General features: G+C 61.9%; 1 protein-coding gene across 11 annotated transcripts in view; it reads right to left on the bottom strand.

The window, feature by feature from the left end:
- The window catches only part of SEMA4D (semaphorin 4D), a 109,508-nt gene that overhangs the window by 5,999 nt on the left and 84,481 nt on the right, over positions 1–19,028 (bottom strand). For 6 of the 11 annotated variants that reach the window (XM_032470776.1, XM_032470779.1, XM_032470775.1 and 3 more), the window contains 9 exons: positions 18,621–18,734; positions 17,719–17,864; positions 16,600–16,775; positions 16,359–16,515; positions 15,179–15,401; positions 14,281–14,396; positions 9,030–9,202; positions 8,894–8,937; positions 5,832–8,066 (listed from right to left, as the gene is read on the bottom strand). In XM_032470776.1, coding sequence (XP_032326667.1) covers positions 7,138–8,066; positions 8,894–8,937; positions 9,030–9,202; positions 14,281–14,396; positions 15,179–15,401; positions 16,359–16,515; positions 16,600–16,775; positions 17,719–17,864; positions 18,621–18,734 — 2,078 coding nt within the window. In that variant the 3' untranslated portion in view covers positions 5,832–7,137. Of the gene's footprint in view, positions 1–304; positions 459–5,461; positions 5,672–5,831; positions 8,067–8,893; positions 8,938–9,029; positions 9,203–14,280; positions 14,397–15,178; positions 15,402–16,358; positions 16,516–16,599; positions 16,776–17,718; positions 17,865–18,620; positions 18,735–19,028 lie in introns of those variants that run through there. The other 5 variants (XR_004316315.1, XM_032470781.1, XM_032470782.1 and 2 more) reach the window with 2 other exon arrangements.

Here is a 19,028-nt window from a genome sequence, read left to right as displayed (position 1 = left end):
GCAGCCCGGCCAGCCCCGGACGCCCTGGGGTCAGAGCCAGGCAGGAGGGGATGCAGGCCCTCCCCACTGTGTGCGCGGAGGGGGGCGTGCAGCCCCTCTGTGCCCGCTGCTCCCAGTCGCCGACAGGGTGGTGCTGGGGCCAGGCCCTGACAGCCCACGCCCCTGCTCCCCCCACACCTGTGCGGGGTGGGCACCCACAACAGTGTGGACTGGGGGGCCCTCTGGCCGCCTTGCCCAGGGACCCAGCTCCCTGACAAACGCCCGCCGTTCCGAGTGGACTGCCCCATGCGGGGGGAAGGCCGACCTCAACCAGAGCAGCCGCGCCTGATGGCCATGTGCCTGAGAATCAGCTTTCAGAAGTAGATCCCACCCCAGCCGCCCGCCAGCCAGGGACTGACACACGACGGGGTTTCGTGCGGGATGGTCGGTGGACTCGATCTGTCTGTGGCTGGAGTTCACTGAGCAGGAAGAGAGAACGGTAGACGTGAAGGATTAAACAGCACGGAGAGCCGCTGGCGTCCGGGTGTGCGCGTGTCGGGGGGCACGTGCCGGTGGGGAGCTGGGCGAGGGGCCGGGTGGTGGGCAGAGGGGCTCTGTCACGTGCTGGGCTTTTTACAGGGGGAGAGGCTTCTCGTTTAGATGACTTCTGATGGATTCCCAGCCGGTCAGGTCCCTGCGCAGCCAGTCTGGCACCGTTCACCTTTGCCTGGTCCCTTTGTCAGTGACAGACCATGTTCAGGACCGGCAGAGAACCTTCCTCCCAAAGGAGAGTCAGACCCTTGAAGCAGGACAATCCCAGGAATGGGTCCTGAGGCCACGAGCGGGACCCACAGGAGCCACTGAAGCCGTTTGCTAGTGGGAAGTTGGGGAGCGTCCCACAAGGGGTCCCCTAAATGATGTGGTGCCCCCCCCCCGCCTGGGTGCCTGTCAGTCGGGCAGAGGTATCTCCTCCCGTGAACTGCATGCACCTGGTGACACCGCGTGCTGTTCAGTCACTCCCTGGCTGATGGGCATCTCGGTGGCGTCTGACTTTGAAAGCTGACACTCGTGAGGCGTGATTGGTCACGGACGTGAGGCGTGATTGGTCACGGACGTGAGACCTGTCTCTGAGCAGCCACTGAGGTCAGTTCTGGAAAGGCCCCGGCGCCCCCCTCGTCCCCCGGCCCTGTCCAGGGGTGACGAGCACCGAGACCCACCCCCTAGGCTGGGGGCCGCAGTCGCAGGAGCGTCTGGAAAGTTCTCCTGACCCTCGCCGGGACGAGACCCGGATGGCCTGAGCTGGGGAGGGCTCGTCACCCCGAACCACATGGGCCAGGACCCCTCGGGAGCAAAGCTCCTCAGACGCCCGGTTCCTGGGGTCTGCACCGCCATCACGAGGACCGTGTCAGGCACTGTTAAATGTGCTGTAAATGTGTATTTAACCGCAGTAAAACGTTAGAAATGTGAAAGTACTTACGTTCCATTTCTTTTCTAAAACTATCCAACTCATTCTGAATGCAGAGGTTAGAGAGAGAGGGAAAGTGAAAGTTAAAACCGGTCAGCAGGGCCACCACCCTGGACACTGGGGACCCCGGGTAGCAGGGGCCTGGGCCCATCCCTCGCAGCCGCCTCGGGCTGGCCTCTGCAGGGCGGGGCGGCTGGGGTCTCGGGGCCCAGCCCCCACCTCGGGACTCCATCCTGCCCCACCCCCGGCCCCACACGGTCTGAGGAGACCCGCCGGGGTGGGGTGTGATAAAACCAGAACCCCTCTGAACAATGGCTTCTCCCCAAGGGAGGCCGATCCATCCTAGGGGCAGAGGGCCTGACAGCCCGCAGCTGGAGGGGACCGATGGGGTGCACCCAGCCCTCAGCCCACATCCTGACTGGTGCCCCCACTGCCGTCTGTGCAGCTCCAGGCAGGCGAGCCTTCCTCCAGGCACCCTCCTGCATGTGGTCAACTCTGACCCCAGAGCCAGCTGCCCCAGGGCCAGCACCCCCCCCCATGCCCAGGGTCCTGCCAGCTACTCCAGTGCACCCCTGGGGGGCTGTTCTCTGAGCACCCAAGGCTGCACGCACCAAGGATGCTCATTGCGGATCCCCGGGACCAGGCACTCCCCTGCGCGGCCGGGACCCCACAACCATATGGGAATCAAGAGGGCCTGGCCGGCCCGGAGGGCAAGGGGTCTCCCAGGTCTGCCGCCCCAGTGCCATCGGCTCTCCTCCCCGTCACCTCTCAGGCCCTCCCTCAGGTGCTGGGGCCCCGTGGTCAGCTGAAGAGTCACTCAAATATCCAAGTCCTCATCCCTAGGCCCTTGTGTGGCCAAAGGCGCTTCCAGACCAGTGGGCAGTGCATGGAGGTGACCTGGTCGGCCCCGCCCTGACGCGGAGGGGTGTCCCAACTCCTCCTGGAAAACTCACAAGTCGGCTCTCCGCCGTGGCTCAGCCCTGGCCTTCCAGGGGTCCTGACGCGCACGCTGGCAGCAGCGGTCACTGCAGGAGGCCCAGGTCTGCCCTCTGACGCCAGCCGCTCACAGAGCTCTGCTTTCTAACGTCTTGGTTAAGACATGAGCGGCCATCCAGAACCTAAGCATCCAATACCACCTACGTGTAGGGGATCCGCCCTCAGCTTTAAAGGTGACGCAGGTCTCACCGCGACACAGGGAGGGAGGGCCCTTGGAGACCGCACTTTGGTTAAGGAGTCACATACGTCTCTTTCTGCGCTACGTCAGTGCGTGTGCAGACACATGACATGGCTGGCACGTCCGCGTGCACGGCCGCGCCGTCCTTCATTGGCCATTACCTGCCAGGCGCGCTGCGCCCCCTTCCCCTGCACTTTGCACGCCGCAGGTGCTGCACTTTCTGCAGGTGGAAGGTTTGCGGCCACGCAGCGCCGGGCCGGTCTGCCGGCGCCGTTTTCCCAACAGCGTCTCTTCACTTCCTGCCTCTGTCACATTTTGATGATTCTTATAGTATTTCAGACTTTTTCATTATTGCGGTGACTGTGATTGGAGACCTTTGCTGTTAGCACTTCAGCCTGCTAAAAGCTCAGCCGACGACTGGCATGTTTTAGTGGTGTTTTGGGTTTTTTTTGGGGGGGGGGATTGGGTTTATTTGTTTATTTTTAATTTTTTTTTTTTTTAGTGGAGGTACTGGGGATTGAACCCAGGACCTTGTGCGTGCTAAACACGAGCTCTACCACTGAGCTATACCCTCCCCGCAAACATTCGGGGTTTTGTGTGTTTATTTTTTGTTGTTTTTGTTTGTTTTGGGGGGTAATTGGGTTTATTTTTATTATTTTTTAAAATTTAACTGGAGGGACTGGGGATCGAACCCATGACCTCCTGCACGCTAAGCACGCACTCTACCACTGAGCTGTACCTTCGCCCCTTTAGCGGTATTTCCTCAGGTACGTACACTATTGTTTTAGATGTGACGCTGTTGCACACGTCACAGACTGCAGCATAGCACCACCTAACTTCCACGTGCACCGGGAAACCGGAGCAGTCCGTGTGCCTCTCTGTTGTGCCTGGACCTGCACTCAGCACCTCCGAGGTCTGCTCAGGACCCCTTCGCTCTGCTTGTCAGTGTTTTCCTGACTCTCCACTGTGCATGTACATCGCTCGCAAATGGAAGACAGCCAGCAGTCAGGAGGGCCACTCCGGGGCCCGGAGTCCGTCCTCCCCGCGCGCAAGCCTCGGAGCCTGTGAGCGGAAGCGTGGCCCCAAGGCGCGGTGCCCAGGGTGCTCTGGACCAAAAACAAACACACACACACACACACACACACACGTCCACACAAAACACAGACATACCGGCGCACACAGGTACACACACGCGTGCAGTTATGTCAGCACGCAAAGCGCACATGTACCCACGTTAACGGGGGTGCATGCAGACACAGAGGCGTGCACACGCTCCACCAGGAAGATCTGGAGACGGAGAAGCCCCTCGGGGTCCCTGCGCTCTGAGGCCAGGCCCGCTGTGAGACGCTGGCCCGGCTTCAGCGCAGCCAGAGCTTGAGCCTCTGTGACCGGTCCCATGAACCCAGCTCTACAGAGACACACAGGCCGAGGCCACGTAGGGTAGACAGGGAGCAAGCCAGACAGGGAGGTGCCTGCAGGCAGAGGCAGGAACCACCCCTCCTGCAGAGCTGCAGCCTGACCTAAAACTTGACCTTCAGTTCTGGTGCCTTCCGGGGCTCGGGGGAGGGGACGGCCAGAGACGCCGCCTTTGTAAACACCGCCCCCCAACACCACGATGCACGGTGACCAGCACTGGCTGGTGGGCTGTGGAGGGCAGCACCTGCCTAGATCCGGACGTGTCCCTGGGGACAGCCAACCCAGGGGCCTGCGGCAGGACGGGCCTGGGGCAGGGCCTGCATGGGGCCTCGGACAGAAGGGACGTGCTCTCGTCCCCTGTCCCTTGACAGCAGGCGGGAAGAGCATGTTTCCCGAGGGCAGGCGTGGAACCGCCCCATCGAGGGCTGGTCCCTGCGAGCCCGTCAGCAGGGTCCCCGAGGACCTGGTGAACCCAGCACCGAGCCTCCCCGCTTTCCCAGTGCCAAGGAGGTCCCCAGGTGTGGCAGTGGAGGACGCTGCAGCCGCAGGACAGGCCTGGAGGGTGGAGTACATACCTCAGTGCCCGCCCTGAGGGAGTCAGGCGGCCCAGGTGACCCGGGGCCACACAGCCGCCCCTCACACGTCTGTCTGCACAACATCCCACTCACAGCACCTGCCCATCACCTGGAGCCCATGCAGAGCCACCAGCGGCCAACATGCAGAGCCACGGTGGACAGAGGCCCATGAGCCGACTCCACAGGGGGACCGGCAGCAGCGTGACACTCGCGGCTCCTCCCAGCTTGCCCCAAAGCTCCAAGAAGGGAAGAAACCTATCTGTCCTCCCTCCTCCTTGACTCCTCTCCCCGCTCTGAGCAGAGGACGAGCCCCAGGCCTGGGACGGGCTGTGTGCTTTCTCTCTGCAGCCACAGACGAGCGAGAAGCCGGCAGCCGGGGGACCAGGGCCGCCCGCGCTGCCCAAAGCCTGGGACACATTCAGAACGCGGGTTTGGCCGCCGTCCCATCCCAGCATATCCAACACAGAGCAAACCCCCCGCGCCCGAGGGGGCAGGCTAGACTCTCGGTCTTTTCTGTGTTTAAACATCCTGAAACAAGTCATTCAAACAATTCCCACTTGGCTGGCTCTGGAGTTAATTTTTGAAATCTCCAGATGCACAAAGACCCACACACATCAAACCCAAACGGTCGGCCGACACAGAAGTGCCCCCCAGGCCAGCCGCGGCCCGGCAGCTGGTGCTGGCGGATACAGTTTGATGGGCACACGGCCGCGCCCGTCTTCACGAGGGGCGAGCTGAGTAATTGCAATGAAACTACGTTCCCTGAAGCCTCAGCGGGTTCAGCCCTTCGTGGAAAACGCTGGTTGGGCCCTGCCGCCCCCACCCCCCGCCCCGCACAAGTGCCCTGCTCACCTGTGGCCTGGCAGAAGAGGTGGAAGGTCCCCAGGGCGTGCACGTGCTGGGCCTGGTCGCTGAGGAAGGGCGGCAGCAAGGTGACCCGCGGGCGGCTGTCGGGACCCACGCCCGAGGCCGGCCAGGGGCTTCGGGGAGAGGAAGGTGAGTCGGGGCCCAGACAGGACAGGGAAGAGGACCCCGGAGGGGGGAAGGGCAGAGGAGATGAGGCTGCGAGACAGAGGACAGAAAAGAGAGAGGGCTCTGAGAGGGGCGTCGTCAGGGACACGACGCACGCCGGAGTGGGGGGCGGAGCACAGGAGAGAAAGGGGCCCCTGTCCAGGCCGCGCGGCGGGGCGGGGCGGGGAGCCACAGCAAGCCACGGGCCGCGTCAAGGATGTAAGTGTCTCGTTTATTCGGTTACTTTCCAAATGTATACAATTCAAAGTAGAAAAATAAAAACAAAGTAAATCTTACAAAACACAAATGTTTACACCAAAACGGTCGAATCCATCATGCTGGAAGATGACACTGTCCACACACACACACAGAGTTTATTGCTCTTTGCCACGGAAAAGAAAGGCTCCTCTTGTGGGCGTCCGGAAAGCAGGAGGTGGAGTGTCACACCGGTGGCGGGAGACTGCTGCCCGCTTGCACCTTTAAAGATGGGGCCGGGCTGGGCCGGTCTGTGCGGTGACCTCTGGGGGGGGCCTGTGGTCACCGGCCCGGCCCCCAGCTCTCTTCCAGTCGTGGTCAGCTCGTTACGCCAAGTGGAGAGTCTGGGCGGCCGGGGGCATGAGGCAGAAGCGAAAGGAAGGGAGACGTTCAGACGACCGAGACATCCTGGTGAACATCCGTCTGTCTGGACAGGAGGTTCTGACCGGTGGCCGTGGGCATCGGATTGTGAAAACGCGTGTCCCCTCAGCTCTGGGCCAGCCCGGCTCTCCCAGGGCACACGGGGCCCCATCCCTCCCTCGACACCCCGCCTGGCGCTGCATCCTCCACAACCTTCTCCTCCTCCAAAGACTTAAAACAAGAGAAAAAAGGAACAGAAAGAAAATCTCTGAAAACGGTGCTTCCCTCAAGAATAAAATTAAAAAAAAAACCAAAAAGGAAGGATGTTCAAGAGACAGTTTTGTCTACACTTCTAAAAGCAGAAAAGAACGCATTTAAGCAAAAGCAAGTTTATCCCTGAGAATCTCAAGCAACGTAAGCCATACCTTACCCTACCAGACGACAGAACCGAGATGTGCATCTCCTAAATATTAAACACATCTGCTTCAGTGATCAAAAAAAAAGACCTAACATAACAACACAATTAAAGCCAAATCCTAAAAAAGTAATTACGTGGGGGAAAAACGGTCCGTGCCAACCTGGAAAACAGGTGATAAGTTACCAATCTGATAAACGAAGAACGTCATTTCCAATCTGGAAGTAAGCTATCCTGCAGTTGCCGCCGTGAGGAGGGCCGCCCTCCCACCACAGCGCGGGCTCGTCCCCAAGCACTCTGACCCACCGAGGGAGGCCGCACACGATGCGCAGCGTTTTCCGAAAGGACAAAGAGAAACCAAGTCACAAGCGTGACCCAAGAGAAAAAGACACAGAAGACGGAGGTCTGCAGACGACGGCTACCTACGAGGCACTGGGCGGGGGACGGAACTGGCCACACGGGGACATCCCTGCGCACGCTGGGCGCCTCAGTCCCCGTCCGCGTCCGAGTCAGCGAACTGCAGCTCGCACTTGACGTCGAACGGCTTGTCCCGGCCCGGGAGCTCGTCCATCCTCTGCGAGTCCTCCCTGTCGGTGGGCACCCTGCTGGCCATGGTGTCCTGCTCTGTCTCGTAGCCGGTGTCCAGGGCCGGCTTGGGCTGCCCTCCGTTCTGCTGGGAGAAGCTGCCCTGCTCCACCAGCGTCTCCTTCCCGCTCTGCTCGCAGTCGGAGAAGTCCAGCGCGGGCTTCTTCTTCCCGAGGAACACGGCCGAGCGGAACTTCAGGCACTGCCCGGGCAGGTAGCCCTTGTAGCAGTTGTAGGTCAGAAGGCAGAGGAAGAGGACGAAGAAGAGGAGGCAGAGAGACATGAAGAGGCGGTTGTCACTGGACTTGAGATACATCGTCTTCTCCGAGTGGACCTGGGGGACCGTGTTGATGACGATCTTTGGTTCACAGGACGTGCTGGTGGGCGCCGCGGGGCGGGACGGGGGGCTGACGGCACTGGGCGTGCTGACCCGCACGGCTGGGGTCTGGGGAGGGGAGCCTTGGGTAGGCCCCAGCGACATTTTGGGGGTGATCCTGCCACCTTCTGTCCGTGTGGCCGGCGGGGCAGAGGCCGCCGGGGTCCGCGGGACCACCTTGACCTCCAGGACGTGCTTGGCCACCACCTGCAAGACGGTCTTGTTTCTGACCCTCTCCTCCGACAGGCACTGGTACACCCCACTGTCTCCTTCCGACAGGTCGAAGATGAGCAAGTTCTTCCTGCCCACCAGGCTGTACTTGGGGCTCTCGACCTTGAGCACGCTGTCCCGGAACTTCCACACCACCCGGGCCAGGTTGGACTTTTGGGAGCACTTGAGTTCTGCTGTGCCCCCACGCTTGAAAAAATGCTGCCGGTAACTTTCTTTAACTTTATCTGGAACATCAAAATAAACGTGCACAGTGTCAACAGCCCTGCTCGGTACTTGCTTCAAAAACAGGTCAACACGCACAAGAGGACACAAGAGTTTCACCCAGTGGAGCAACATGGAATCTTCCAGAACAGCTAAGGAGGTAAAGACATGCGTGACAGAAAAGCAAAGATGAGCAGCCCTTGGGGACAAAGAGATCGAAGCCAACTCTGAGCAGGAGAAATCCCGTTTCGCACCCCGGTTCTCCGGGAGAAAACGTGCCGGGCCGGGGAGGCTGGGGAGGCCAGGCAGCAGCGCCGAGTCAAACCCGACAGGCTTCTGCTGGGGCCGCCGGGCACGCCAGCTGGTCCGTGCACCTCCACGCCCGCCTCCTAAACTGGTCTTAATGGGGTCAGGGTCGGGAGGGCAGGAGCCCAGCGCACGCCTGCCTTCGGCTGGGACAGGCCTGCCCTCCTGGGCAGAGGTGGGCTCCCCCGAGGGGCGCGAGGACTAATCTCTCAGGGGTCCCCCCTCCTGTAACCAGAGCCGCAGGTTTTGTTTAGGGAGCCCCAAGCTAAGCAGGAGAGAGACGGATGCATCTCAGGAGCAGGTGTCACGGTCTGGGATAGAGGGTGCGTTCTGGTAAACAAATAGACCCTGCGTGGCTTCCACATCCTGTTCTGCGATAAACAGGACAGAGAAATGCCACGGGGTCAGCCACGAGATCCTTGACCTCTGTTCCGAGTAGAGAAAGGAAAATGAAATGGGCGAAATGCCACACCACGGAAGCACTGTGAAATGGTTAGGGGACCCGGCCGGTCCCGAAGGGAACGCAGCGCGGTGAGCTACTTACCGGGGCAAGCGGACGTGTCTCCGCTCATTTCCTGAATCAACTCCCTGCAAAACAACCGGGCGCAGGTTACCCGCAGGCGTGTACTGCGCGGCGGGGGGCGGGGGACGGGGGCACGGACGGGCGGCGGGGCCGGTACCTGCTGGGGCTGTCGGTCTGGTGCAGGGTGACGCAGGCGGCCGCGGCCGGGCTCCAGGCGCAGTAGGGGTCCCGGGCCAGCACGCAGTCCTCGCAGGTGCCGTGCTGTCCGCAGAAGGCCACGGGGGCCTGCACCACGCCTGAGTTGGAACCGGCATAGATGAACCTCCTGCCCTGTGGGTGTGGAACAGATGAGAACGGTGGGCACGGGGTGTAGCCTCCAGCGTGACGGGGCGACCGGTGCTGCTCTAGCTCGGGGGCGGAGGGGGATGATGAAGCATCCCCCGAGGTTCTGGAGGAGAAGGTGGAGCGAGGCCCGGGTGGATCCAAGACTAATCTGAACCACAGCATTGTAATGATACAGGCTAACTCAGGGCACCCAGGGCCGTGGTGCGAGTCCCGCCCTCCCTGGCCCAAGTGCCCCCATCACCCTACCCACCAGCAGGGCGCTGCGCTCCTCCTCCGCGGGCAGGGGCTGCTCAGGCCCGCGGTGCACGGGAGGCCCCCACCAGCCTGGCACTCCCGGCCGCACCACGGGCCAGGGCCAGAGGACACCACCTGCGAACCCCGCCTCGCGCCTGCCACATGCGAGCACCAGTACACAGAAGGCCCGTGCCCGTGTCTGAACCCGGCGGGGCCGGGGTGCGGGAGGCGTGCCCACGTTTACGTGAGATGAATGCTGCTGGGGAGATGGACAGCCACGCTCCAAGCAGGGAGCAAAAAGCAGGATCCTTCTGGAACTCCGGGCACTCGGGCCACCGCCGCCAGCGCCCACGGCACCGGCGGGTGGCTGCACACGCAGGCAGGGCTGGACCGAGGGCCCCACGGAGCGTGCCAAGGCCCGCGGCACAGCCAGGGCGGGCAGCCCAGGCCCCAGGAGATTTCCGTCTCCTCTGCTGGCGAGCCCGTTTCACTCAAGTTCCAGATGGGCCTTCAGGTTAACGTCAAGAGACTCCCCAGTCTACACAGAGCTCAGTGTTTTCCACTCGGATGAGATGCAGCCTCTGTCCCCGGAGGACGCGTTCTGAATCGACTTCAGAGTCCGGCTAGAACTCAGAGTCCTTGCTGTTACCCCAGAGCCCCTGGCCTGTGATGCCTCCCTTCCCGGGGGTCACAGACCCACCCTGCGGAGGGACAGTCAAGGGAGGGCAGCCCCTGCAGTGAATGGACAAGCGGCTGAGAGCCAGGCCCAGGGCCGGCCTGTCCACGGCGGCAGAGGCCCGGGCAGATGAGGGCACGCGAGTCCCATATTCACACAGGAGGGATGATGTCCCAGGTCACAGCCAGGATTATGTGGCTCACAGAGGTGAGGGAGCACCTCCCAGGGTGACAGGCCAGCGGGGCTCCCGGAGGAACCCTAGCGCGGGCCCGGACACTCACGCAGAGCCCACCAGGGGGCCCGGGCTGCCAGGGGAGCCCACGGGCACCTCCCCCGGGGAGGAGGCCCTCCCCAGCCCGGCTCCCGCCCCCGCCCCGCAGCCGGCGCAGCCCGGCTCCTGCACCCAGCAGGGCGGGCCAAGCCCCCATGAAGCAGAGCCGACGGCGCCCTGCCGACTCCCGCGGACGGGGGAGGGAAGGGGACGGGAAAGCTGCTTGGATCCCACAGCAGTGCCCGCTGTGGGCCAGGCCACGGGCAGACGTGACGAGTCAGCGGGCGTGGGGCCGGGTGTCTGTGGAGCCTCAACGTCGCCCACAAATTAGTGGTGGCGACAGTAGGGGCTGAACGTGGCCCCCAGACTCTTCAGCCGCCCCCTCCAGGAGCTGGGGCTTAGCTCCCCATCCCCTGGGGAACACAGGGCATGGGGACAGCGCAGAAAAAGAAATCAGTAACTCTGAGAAGTCACGTTGAGGCCACGTCCCTGAGACAGTGGTCATCTCCCCAAACGCTCACCCCCAACCTAAACACAACACTAGAGGCACCCAAACTGAAGGGTGTCCGCAGAACATGACCCGTTCTGTCCTGAGTGTCACAGCCACCCAGACGAGGGCGGACGGGTAGCCGTGCGGGCTGGAGGGGACTGAGGAGAGGAGCCGGAGGCCGCATGGGGCCCTGGAGCCTGAAGGCAGGTGGTGGGACATGGGTTCTGGGGCCTGGAGGGGATTGGGGGTGCGGTGCCAGCGGACCTCCTTGGGTTGGCAGGTGCACGCTGGACTCTCTGCACCATCATCCCAACTCTTATGAGAGAAAACCACCTGGCCGGGCGCCATGAGAGATCTGCTGGGAACGCATGTTCCCCAGCCCTCTCCCCGTGGGCCCCACGTGTGTCTCCGCCCTCCAGCTGACTACGTGCCCTGCTGGAGCCCTGGGCCCACACTGTCTCGTCTCCGTCCCTGCACACACAGGCACATGATCGTGGGGGGATGTGGCTGGAGCTGGAGGAGCACCTGCCGAAGCAACTCTTCCCTCCCCTTTGCTGCACAGGCTGCCCCTCACCATCCAAGAGTGTCCTTGGGGACAGCAGACGCATCTGGCTCCGTGGCCCAGGGCACACCTGCCATGTACACACAGAGACGTCACACGGCACTAGTCACAACAGCCCAGGGGTGGAGGCAACCCAAGCATCCCTCAGTGGGTGAGTAAACAAGATGCGGTGTGTGCACACGATGGAATATTACTCAGCCCCGAAAAGGAAAGAAATCCCATCAATTGCAATGGCATGGATAAACCTTTAGGACAATATGCCAGAGGAAACAAGCCAGTCACAAAAGGACAAACGCTGTAGGATTCCACTGAAGTGAGGTTCTTAGTCAAACACCCAGAGATGGAAAGCAGAACGGGGCTGGGGAACGGGAAGAAGGGGGAGTCAGTGTTCAACGGGGACAGGGCTTCAGTTTGGAAGGATGAAAAAGCTCTGGAGGTGGACGGGGATGATGGCTGCAAGGTGTGAATGCACTTGGCGCTGCTGAACTGTACACACGAAACAACCAAAACGGCAAAATTTATCTGATGCGTATTTACCACACAAAAAACCCCCAAAAAACAAAGTCACTTGTTAGGGAACAGGAGGTAGTGACAAGGGGCAGTCCCCCTTTCTGGCTGCAGGGGGCTCTGTGCTGCCCAAAGCTGCCCACCAGCCTTCCACAGTGAGGCTCAGGCACGATGGACCGAAGAGCCTGCGGGTGGGGACAAGGGGCAGGGGGGCCTTTTACCCGGAACAGCCGCTTCCTGCTGCCCCGGCAGCATGGCCAGCAGCCCAGGAGAAGGCGAGGGGCCCCGTGGGTGCGCGATGAACTCCCATGTGTCCCAGGTAGCTGAGCATGCCCCAGTGCAGTGGGGACTCCTGCAGGGACAGGCCATTCATTCCCCGGGCGCCAGGCTTCCCCCAGCCACGTGACCACATCCTGACCGCAGAGTGGGGAGCACAGGGCTGACCTGTAAGACGCCCCCAGGAGATCCTGCCCTCCTTCTTCCTCCCCCCATCCTCCAACGGGATGAGAGCCCACATGCCCTGGGCCCTGGACGCGGGTTCAGGGTAGGGCACTGGTCCGTGACCTGCACTGTGGCGCAGAGCAGGGCCCTGTTCTCACCGCACGTCCGCCAGAGCTCGGGATCCGGCCTCAGTTCTGATGAGTATGTGTACATTTGGAGGCCTCAAGGGTCCTCGTCCCAGCCTGGCTGAGGCACCTGGGGGACCTGCCAGCAGGCGGACGGTCTTCTGGGTGTCCTTGTCTCAACAAGGACGTGGGGTGGGTGGGTCCCCAGAAAGGGGGGCCGAAGCACCCCCCCCCCCCGAGAGGCATGGATGCCACATCTGGTAGCCTAACTCCGTTTACCTCGTCCTCCCTCCCTCTCAGAATGGGAAGGAGGGAGCTCGCCGTGCAGTGGCCAAGGGGGGAGGTGGCCCTATGACAGGCGTCTAAAACCAGAGCCATCTCTTCAAGCTCACGATGAAAGATCCATGTGCGATGTTTGCCAACACGTGGCGACTGAAGAGTCGCCTTTTTTCTCTTCATTCCCGCCTGGCTACCAGGGGCGCCCACCTGCTGCCCGCGGCCCAGGGCTGAGGGAGCCGTGCGCCTGGGCCCCACAAGCCGGGTGGAGCCAGGGCAGCGAGGATGCTTTCCAACATGAAGAGAGGAAGGCCCGGAGTGTCACGGGTCAAACTGGGAAATTTCCAGCAACAGGGTGACACCACACGAAGCAGGGACAGCCTGGCCTGGTGCCCCCGAGCAAAGCTTTTCAAATGGGGTGCAGGTGGGGAGACTGAGCAGTGGGGGGCCTGCAGCGCAGGAGAACGTGACGCATGGCCGAGCTTCCCCGGGACTGCCAGGCCCCAGAGCCCGTCAGCCCAGGGACACTCAAGTCCCCACGGGGGGACCCTACAAGCATAAGGGAGGTCCTTGACTGACAGCCCAGGGGCTGCAGCGTGGGGAGTTACAGGGCAGGGCCGGGACCCTCCCATCTGCTGTCCATCACTGTACGGGTAGAGACCGAGGCAGGACTGGCCTGCCCAGGCTCCTGGTCACACATCATCGAGCCCGGATTTGGACCCAGCCCCCAGGTGCCCGGCCCGCACTCTGCCTGTCACTGCTCCATCCCAGCTGTAAACCGGGTGGCATGTTTCCCAAAGGCCACTACAGATACACGGCAGGTGACAGCCCGTGGACGGCAGGGCAAACCCAGCCCGCTGGCTGTCTCTGCATAGCCCACCAGCTAACAAACGGGTTCACATTTTTAAATGGTTGAAGGAAAGTCAGAAGAATGACATTCAGTGACACGTGAGAATTCCATGAACTGCAAAGCTCGGCGCCCGTGCGTGAGGCTTTGCGGGAATGTAACGGGGCTCGCTGGCCTGCAGACCGCCCGTGGCTGCTCCAGGCTGCAACAGCCCGGCCCCTGGGGCCTCGAACAGTCACGCTTGGTCCTGTAGAGAAAAGCCTGCGGCCCTAGAGTAGGAGGAAGTGCCCTGCTGTTACTCAGAGGACGGTTTTCTGCAGTGATGAGGCGGTGCACGGGTGGCGCACCGGCCGGTGGGGGCTCGGCCTCACCGAGTCCCGGACACGAGGAAGTGCTTTCACAGGCCAGTGCCGACGCGCCCCCAGCGCTGGTCCCGACAGCTCAGTGAGGCTCTGTCAGCTTTTAGGACAGTTGCCGTCCCTCCACCCCAAGCCCCACAGCTCATGGAAGGACCTTCTGTAAGAGCCTGAAGGTCGGCTCATCTGGGCCAGACAGACGGCGGGGACTGCCCGGCCCAGCCCAGCCTGTGGCTGCTGAGACACAGGGCCACCCACCCAGCCGCCCGTCACTTTACCTTCTTGGAGGACAGCAGCAGGGTCTGGACCGGCTCGAAGTCCTGGAAGAGCTGTGTCTCCTCGATGATGTGGACGTCATTCTCAAGGTTGATGGCTTTGTGCAGGGCGCCCCGGTCTGCGAGGTCAAAGGTCAAAGCTATAGGTCAGTCCCCAGGGGGAAAGGACGGTCAGTGGCAAATGGTCACCCTTCCTCCCCTCACTCCCTCCCCTCAACAGGAGGCTTAGAAACAGATGGTGTTTTTGCATCAGAAACAGAAGAGGAAAAGCAAAATAAACAACTGGAAACCCAAACAGCACAAGCTGCTCCCATTCTTTTCTGGAAAGTGCACAGCCCTTTGTTGACCCCGACTTCCCTCATTAGCACGGTCAACGTGCCATCTGAACAAATGGGGCGTGTTTCCTGGGCTCCAGGGGCCTCGGGGGTGCCACCCCCCCCCCGGGAGCCCCAGGCCGGGAGGGCGGGGTCTGGACAGAGCCGCCGCGGCCGCAGCACCTGGCCGCCATCCCTGTTCCGGGAGCACCTGTGTCAGTCCAGGGGCGACCAGGAAAGGCGTGCCTCGCACGGCAGGTCAGGACAGGCCTTGAACTCAGCCACGCACGCGGGGAGCTGGGACGTGCGTATCTGCTGGCTCTGCCGCCACCTCCCCAGGCACCACCCGGCCTCCCTTTACACCAGCCCAGCCCCATCAGACCTGAATTCCCAGATCTGGGCCAAGACTCGCACTCTTAACCAGTGCCCCCGGTGGTCTGATGGCCACCGAGATCCGAAGCCACCTTCTTAGAAATCCTCCCACGCTCTAATAAACCACCTGGGCACCTGGGGGAGGGAGACGCTGGCAGCACGCGGCAGAGATGCGCCGGACCTACCCACGTTCTCGCCCAGGGCACGGGACCCACCTGTGCTGACAAACATGACATCGTAGACGGTCCCGTCCAGGGCCTGGGTCCTGTCCACCACGATCTGTGTGTAGTTCGCGTCGGTTTTGACCAGCCGGGGTCTGTTGTCTACCGGGGTCACAGAGTCGTCCATGAGCGGGTGATCTTTGACAAACTGCAGGGTCTTGTCTGGCAGGTTGAGCGAGCTGGAGAGGTTGGCCGCCCGCGCCTCCCGGTTGATACACTGCAGGGGGCAGACCAGCCGTCAGCACGCACGCACTCGGGCGCGCAGCACACGCTCCGAGCAAGAGCTGAGGCTTCCCCGAGGTGCAAAGCTCGGGACCCCAGAGTGGGCTTCTTCAAAACATGGAAAAACTGAGGTGACCTTCCCCCAGGAATCTGAAGACACAGTTAAAAAGCACGTGGGAAATGCAACGATCTTTTCGTCCACAAAACACAGCTGTGTCTCATGATATGTAATGATTTTCGTCTCTTCGTAAGTGAAAAAATTGTGTCAAGCTTTTGAAATTAAAAATAAATATTTATCATTTGATAGCTCTCCTAGAAAAGAAGCCTGCAAAATTCACTAGAAACAGTCCAATTCTAAATACAAGGAGCACAAAGGTCAAGAGAATGAAGGATCTTTTCTCCACCCAGCACCTGGTGTGCAAAAACCAAAATTCACGGCCACAAGTGAACACCTTTTGCTTAATGACATGCATGAAAGTTTATGGGCCAGGTCAGCAGGGGTGGGGGGCCCAGGGAGGGGGACCGTCCCGGGGGTGAGCTCTGAGCACCAGACCACTCACCCAGGTCACAGCCCTGCCTGTGGGCCGCCACCCGGCCTCGCTGACCAGTCACACAACACAAGGAGGCAGCCACACAGGCCTAGAAACCCAATTCACTACTTTCAGAAGAAAATGTGACTCCCATTAATGAATGGAGAGTATCGCTCAACTCTTTGCTGAGAAATCGTGTGTTTCTTTTGCAGGAAACAGAAAATGAAACAGAGCTGGTTTCATTACGCAACGTGCATCCCACACGATGCTAATCCCGTGCCAGCCAGGACGGCCTTCCTGTCCGGGGAGCACGTCGCACCAGCTGTCACGCAGCACGCCGAGGAGCAGGGCCAGGGGAAGGGGGAGCGCGCCCGCAGCCCCGCCCCGCCCCGCCCCGCCGCCTGCAGCCCCGGCCTGCTCACCGCCCCGGGCTGCGGCGTGGGCACCGGCCCGTTGTAGCGCACCCACTTGGTGTGGGACTGCTCCACCGTGGCACTCTGCATGTACTTCCCGCTGGCGAAGACCGCCTCGGCCGTGGACAGGTTGTAGGCACACACGGCCGACAGCCCCACGTTGTTCCTGGGGGGGAGGGGTGGTGTGACTGCCCTGGGTCGGGGGGATGCAGAGAAGACAGCCCCGCCCCCGCCCGCCCCGGGCACTCACAGCTGCGGGGTGAAGACCCCGTAGAACACGGGCTCCTTCAGGCCCGGGGCCCGGAGGACGAAGACGTCCCGCAGCACGTTGAAGACGAGGTTGCTCTCCGGCCGGGAGCAGATGAGCCTGGCCTTCAGGAAGGAGGTCCACTTCTTCTGTAAGGTCCTCAAGCCGCCCTGGTCCCCCTGAAACCCAAAGACGGGCGTGGCAGGAGGAGGGCAGGCTCCCCCCGCGGGCGGGCGGTAAGGGACGCACTCGGGCCCAGAACAGCTCTTCTTAACGAAAGGCAGCAGAGGCCGGATGGGCAAGCCGGCTGCAGACCGCTCCGCATCCCCGGCGCGTCTTCCACAGCAGCTCGCACCCCGGATCCAAGCACAAAACCGAGCCGGCAGGTAACTCCCCCGATGAGGCGTCATCCAGTCGCAGCCAGAGCCGCCCGACTGCCCACACCCAGTGTCCTGCAGCAGACGCCCCTTGTCCTCGAACACGGTCACTGCTGCAGCCTTTGGCTCGTGTGCCTCTCCAGACTCAAGGCCCGGCTGTGAGTGACCTGCGGCACCAGGGGCCGGTGGGCGCACGGGCGCCCCCGTCTGTCTCAGGTCAACTGCGTAGGTGTGGTCTCCCCAAAAGGTGCTCCTCGTGGGAGATCAGACCCTCACTTCCCACCGGCCCCCGAGCGACCTGCTGGTCTCTGGACCTGCCAGGTTCTCCAAGAACACTTTTAAGGAAACTGACCACCAAGAGACAGTTGTCAACACCCCTGATGTGACTTAAATCTGGAGAGAAACAGTGAAACTGGGGCGACCAGACACACGTGAAATCGAAGTGTCCTTCTTTATTCTGGACACACTGAAACACGTTCCTCCCCGTCTTCACACTGGAACGGCAAATCCCAATTCTGGGAGAATCTGGCTAATAACAGCACAGGAAAACTAACTTCCTATAAACCAGGGGAGGTTGGAGGGAGGTGTGGTCGGCGCAGATCTGACCGCCACACACAGGTGCCGGTGCTCCCGGGGGGACGGAGGCCCGCACCCGATGCCCGTCCACACCGGCATTTCAGTGGCGCCCAGACGACACGAGGTCACCGAGGGCTGGAACCAAGGAGAAGGGGGGGAGGGCACTCACCTTGCACACCCTCGCCACCCGGGGGATCAGCAGCTTGAAGACAAACTCGTATTCGACAGACACCTCCGTGAAGAAGAAGTAGACCCTGTCGTCCTCGCCGTCGTCCAGGCTCTCTCGGATGACGTCAGAAAACACGAAGCTGGGCTCTGCAGGGAGCACTCTGGTTGTCCCTGTGCCCACAGAGTGGCCCGGGCGCCCCCTACAAAGGACGTGAGGGGGGCCCTGCCACGCCCCAGACTAACTCCAGGCCCAGGAAGGGCGGCGGTGCCCAGCACGTCCTCCTCGGCCTAAGGAGATGCCCGAGATGGTGGTTCTGAAGCACACCCTCCGGGGCCACCCCGAGAACTGAGCTGGGGCTCCCAACAGGCAGGCGGACTGGGGGCCCCAGGGAGCCAGATCCCGCCGTCCCTGGGGACCCGCTGGAAGATGTGCACCTGCCGGTTCCAACAGCACACGCCTGAAGTGGACAAATCCCTGACCACCAGACCCAGGGGCCCCGAGGCTCTGGCTCTGCCTGGCTGGCACCCATGAGAACAGTCCTGTGGGAGCAGCTGAGAGCCCCTGCACCGTGAACCTGACGTGGACACACGACGCTCAGAGGTGAGGTTGTAACATCGCGTGCCGATCTGATGAGCCTGGTTCGCCGCTCTGAGCCTCCCAGGTCCATCCTCAAGGGGAGGTAAAGGCAGACTTAAGGCAGCACCCCCTCAGCAGAGCAGAGAACAGCGAGGGCCCTGGCTGCTGGCCGTGTGGCCCCAGCAGCGCCTGGAGCGCCCTCACCGCGCGGGGGCACACGCGGGCGGGCTGGGAGCCAGGAAAGGGACAGCCAGAGCCGGGGCCCTGCTGGCGGGGAAGCGACCCCAGCCGGAAAGCCACCTTGGCTGGCGCCGCCTGCTCCTTACCGTTCAGCCAGGGTATCGCGTACTCTGTCCTCAGAGGGCTGTGGGAAGAATTTCGGGAGATGATGGGTTCGCTTCCCAAAAAGTTGTACGACGTCCCGGAATAAAGCTCTCCGTCTTCAGCGGCCCAGGAGGAGAGGGAAAAGGGGACAGACGCTCAGCGCCACGTTCCCCTTGCCGGCCTCACAGCAGTCCTCCCAGGACCCAGACAGCCCCCCGCCCTGCCGCTGGCCACGTGCTTCTGTTTCGTTTCTGTGACACGGGGCATCTTATGCTCCATGGTAAACTGTACTGCATGGGCCTTACGGGCAGCAACTAAGCCAAGCAAGGAGATCCTGCCTCCAGCGAATCAGCAAATACACCGGAGGCCGCACACAGGGCTTGGCCGGTCCGCCTCGGGCGTACAAGGAC

This window comes from Camelus ferus, chromosome 31 (genome assembly GCF_009834535.1).
Source record: "Camelus ferus isolate YT-003-E chromosome 31, BCGSAC_Cfer_1.0, whole genome shotgun sequence".
In the NCBI taxonomy this organism is placed as follows: Eukaryota; Metazoa; Chordata; class Mammalia; order Artiodactyla; family Camelidae; genus Camelus; species Camelus ferus.
The sequence above is the reverse complement of the archived record's forward strand: the minus strand, read 5'-3'. Positions and strand labels throughout refer to the sequence as shown.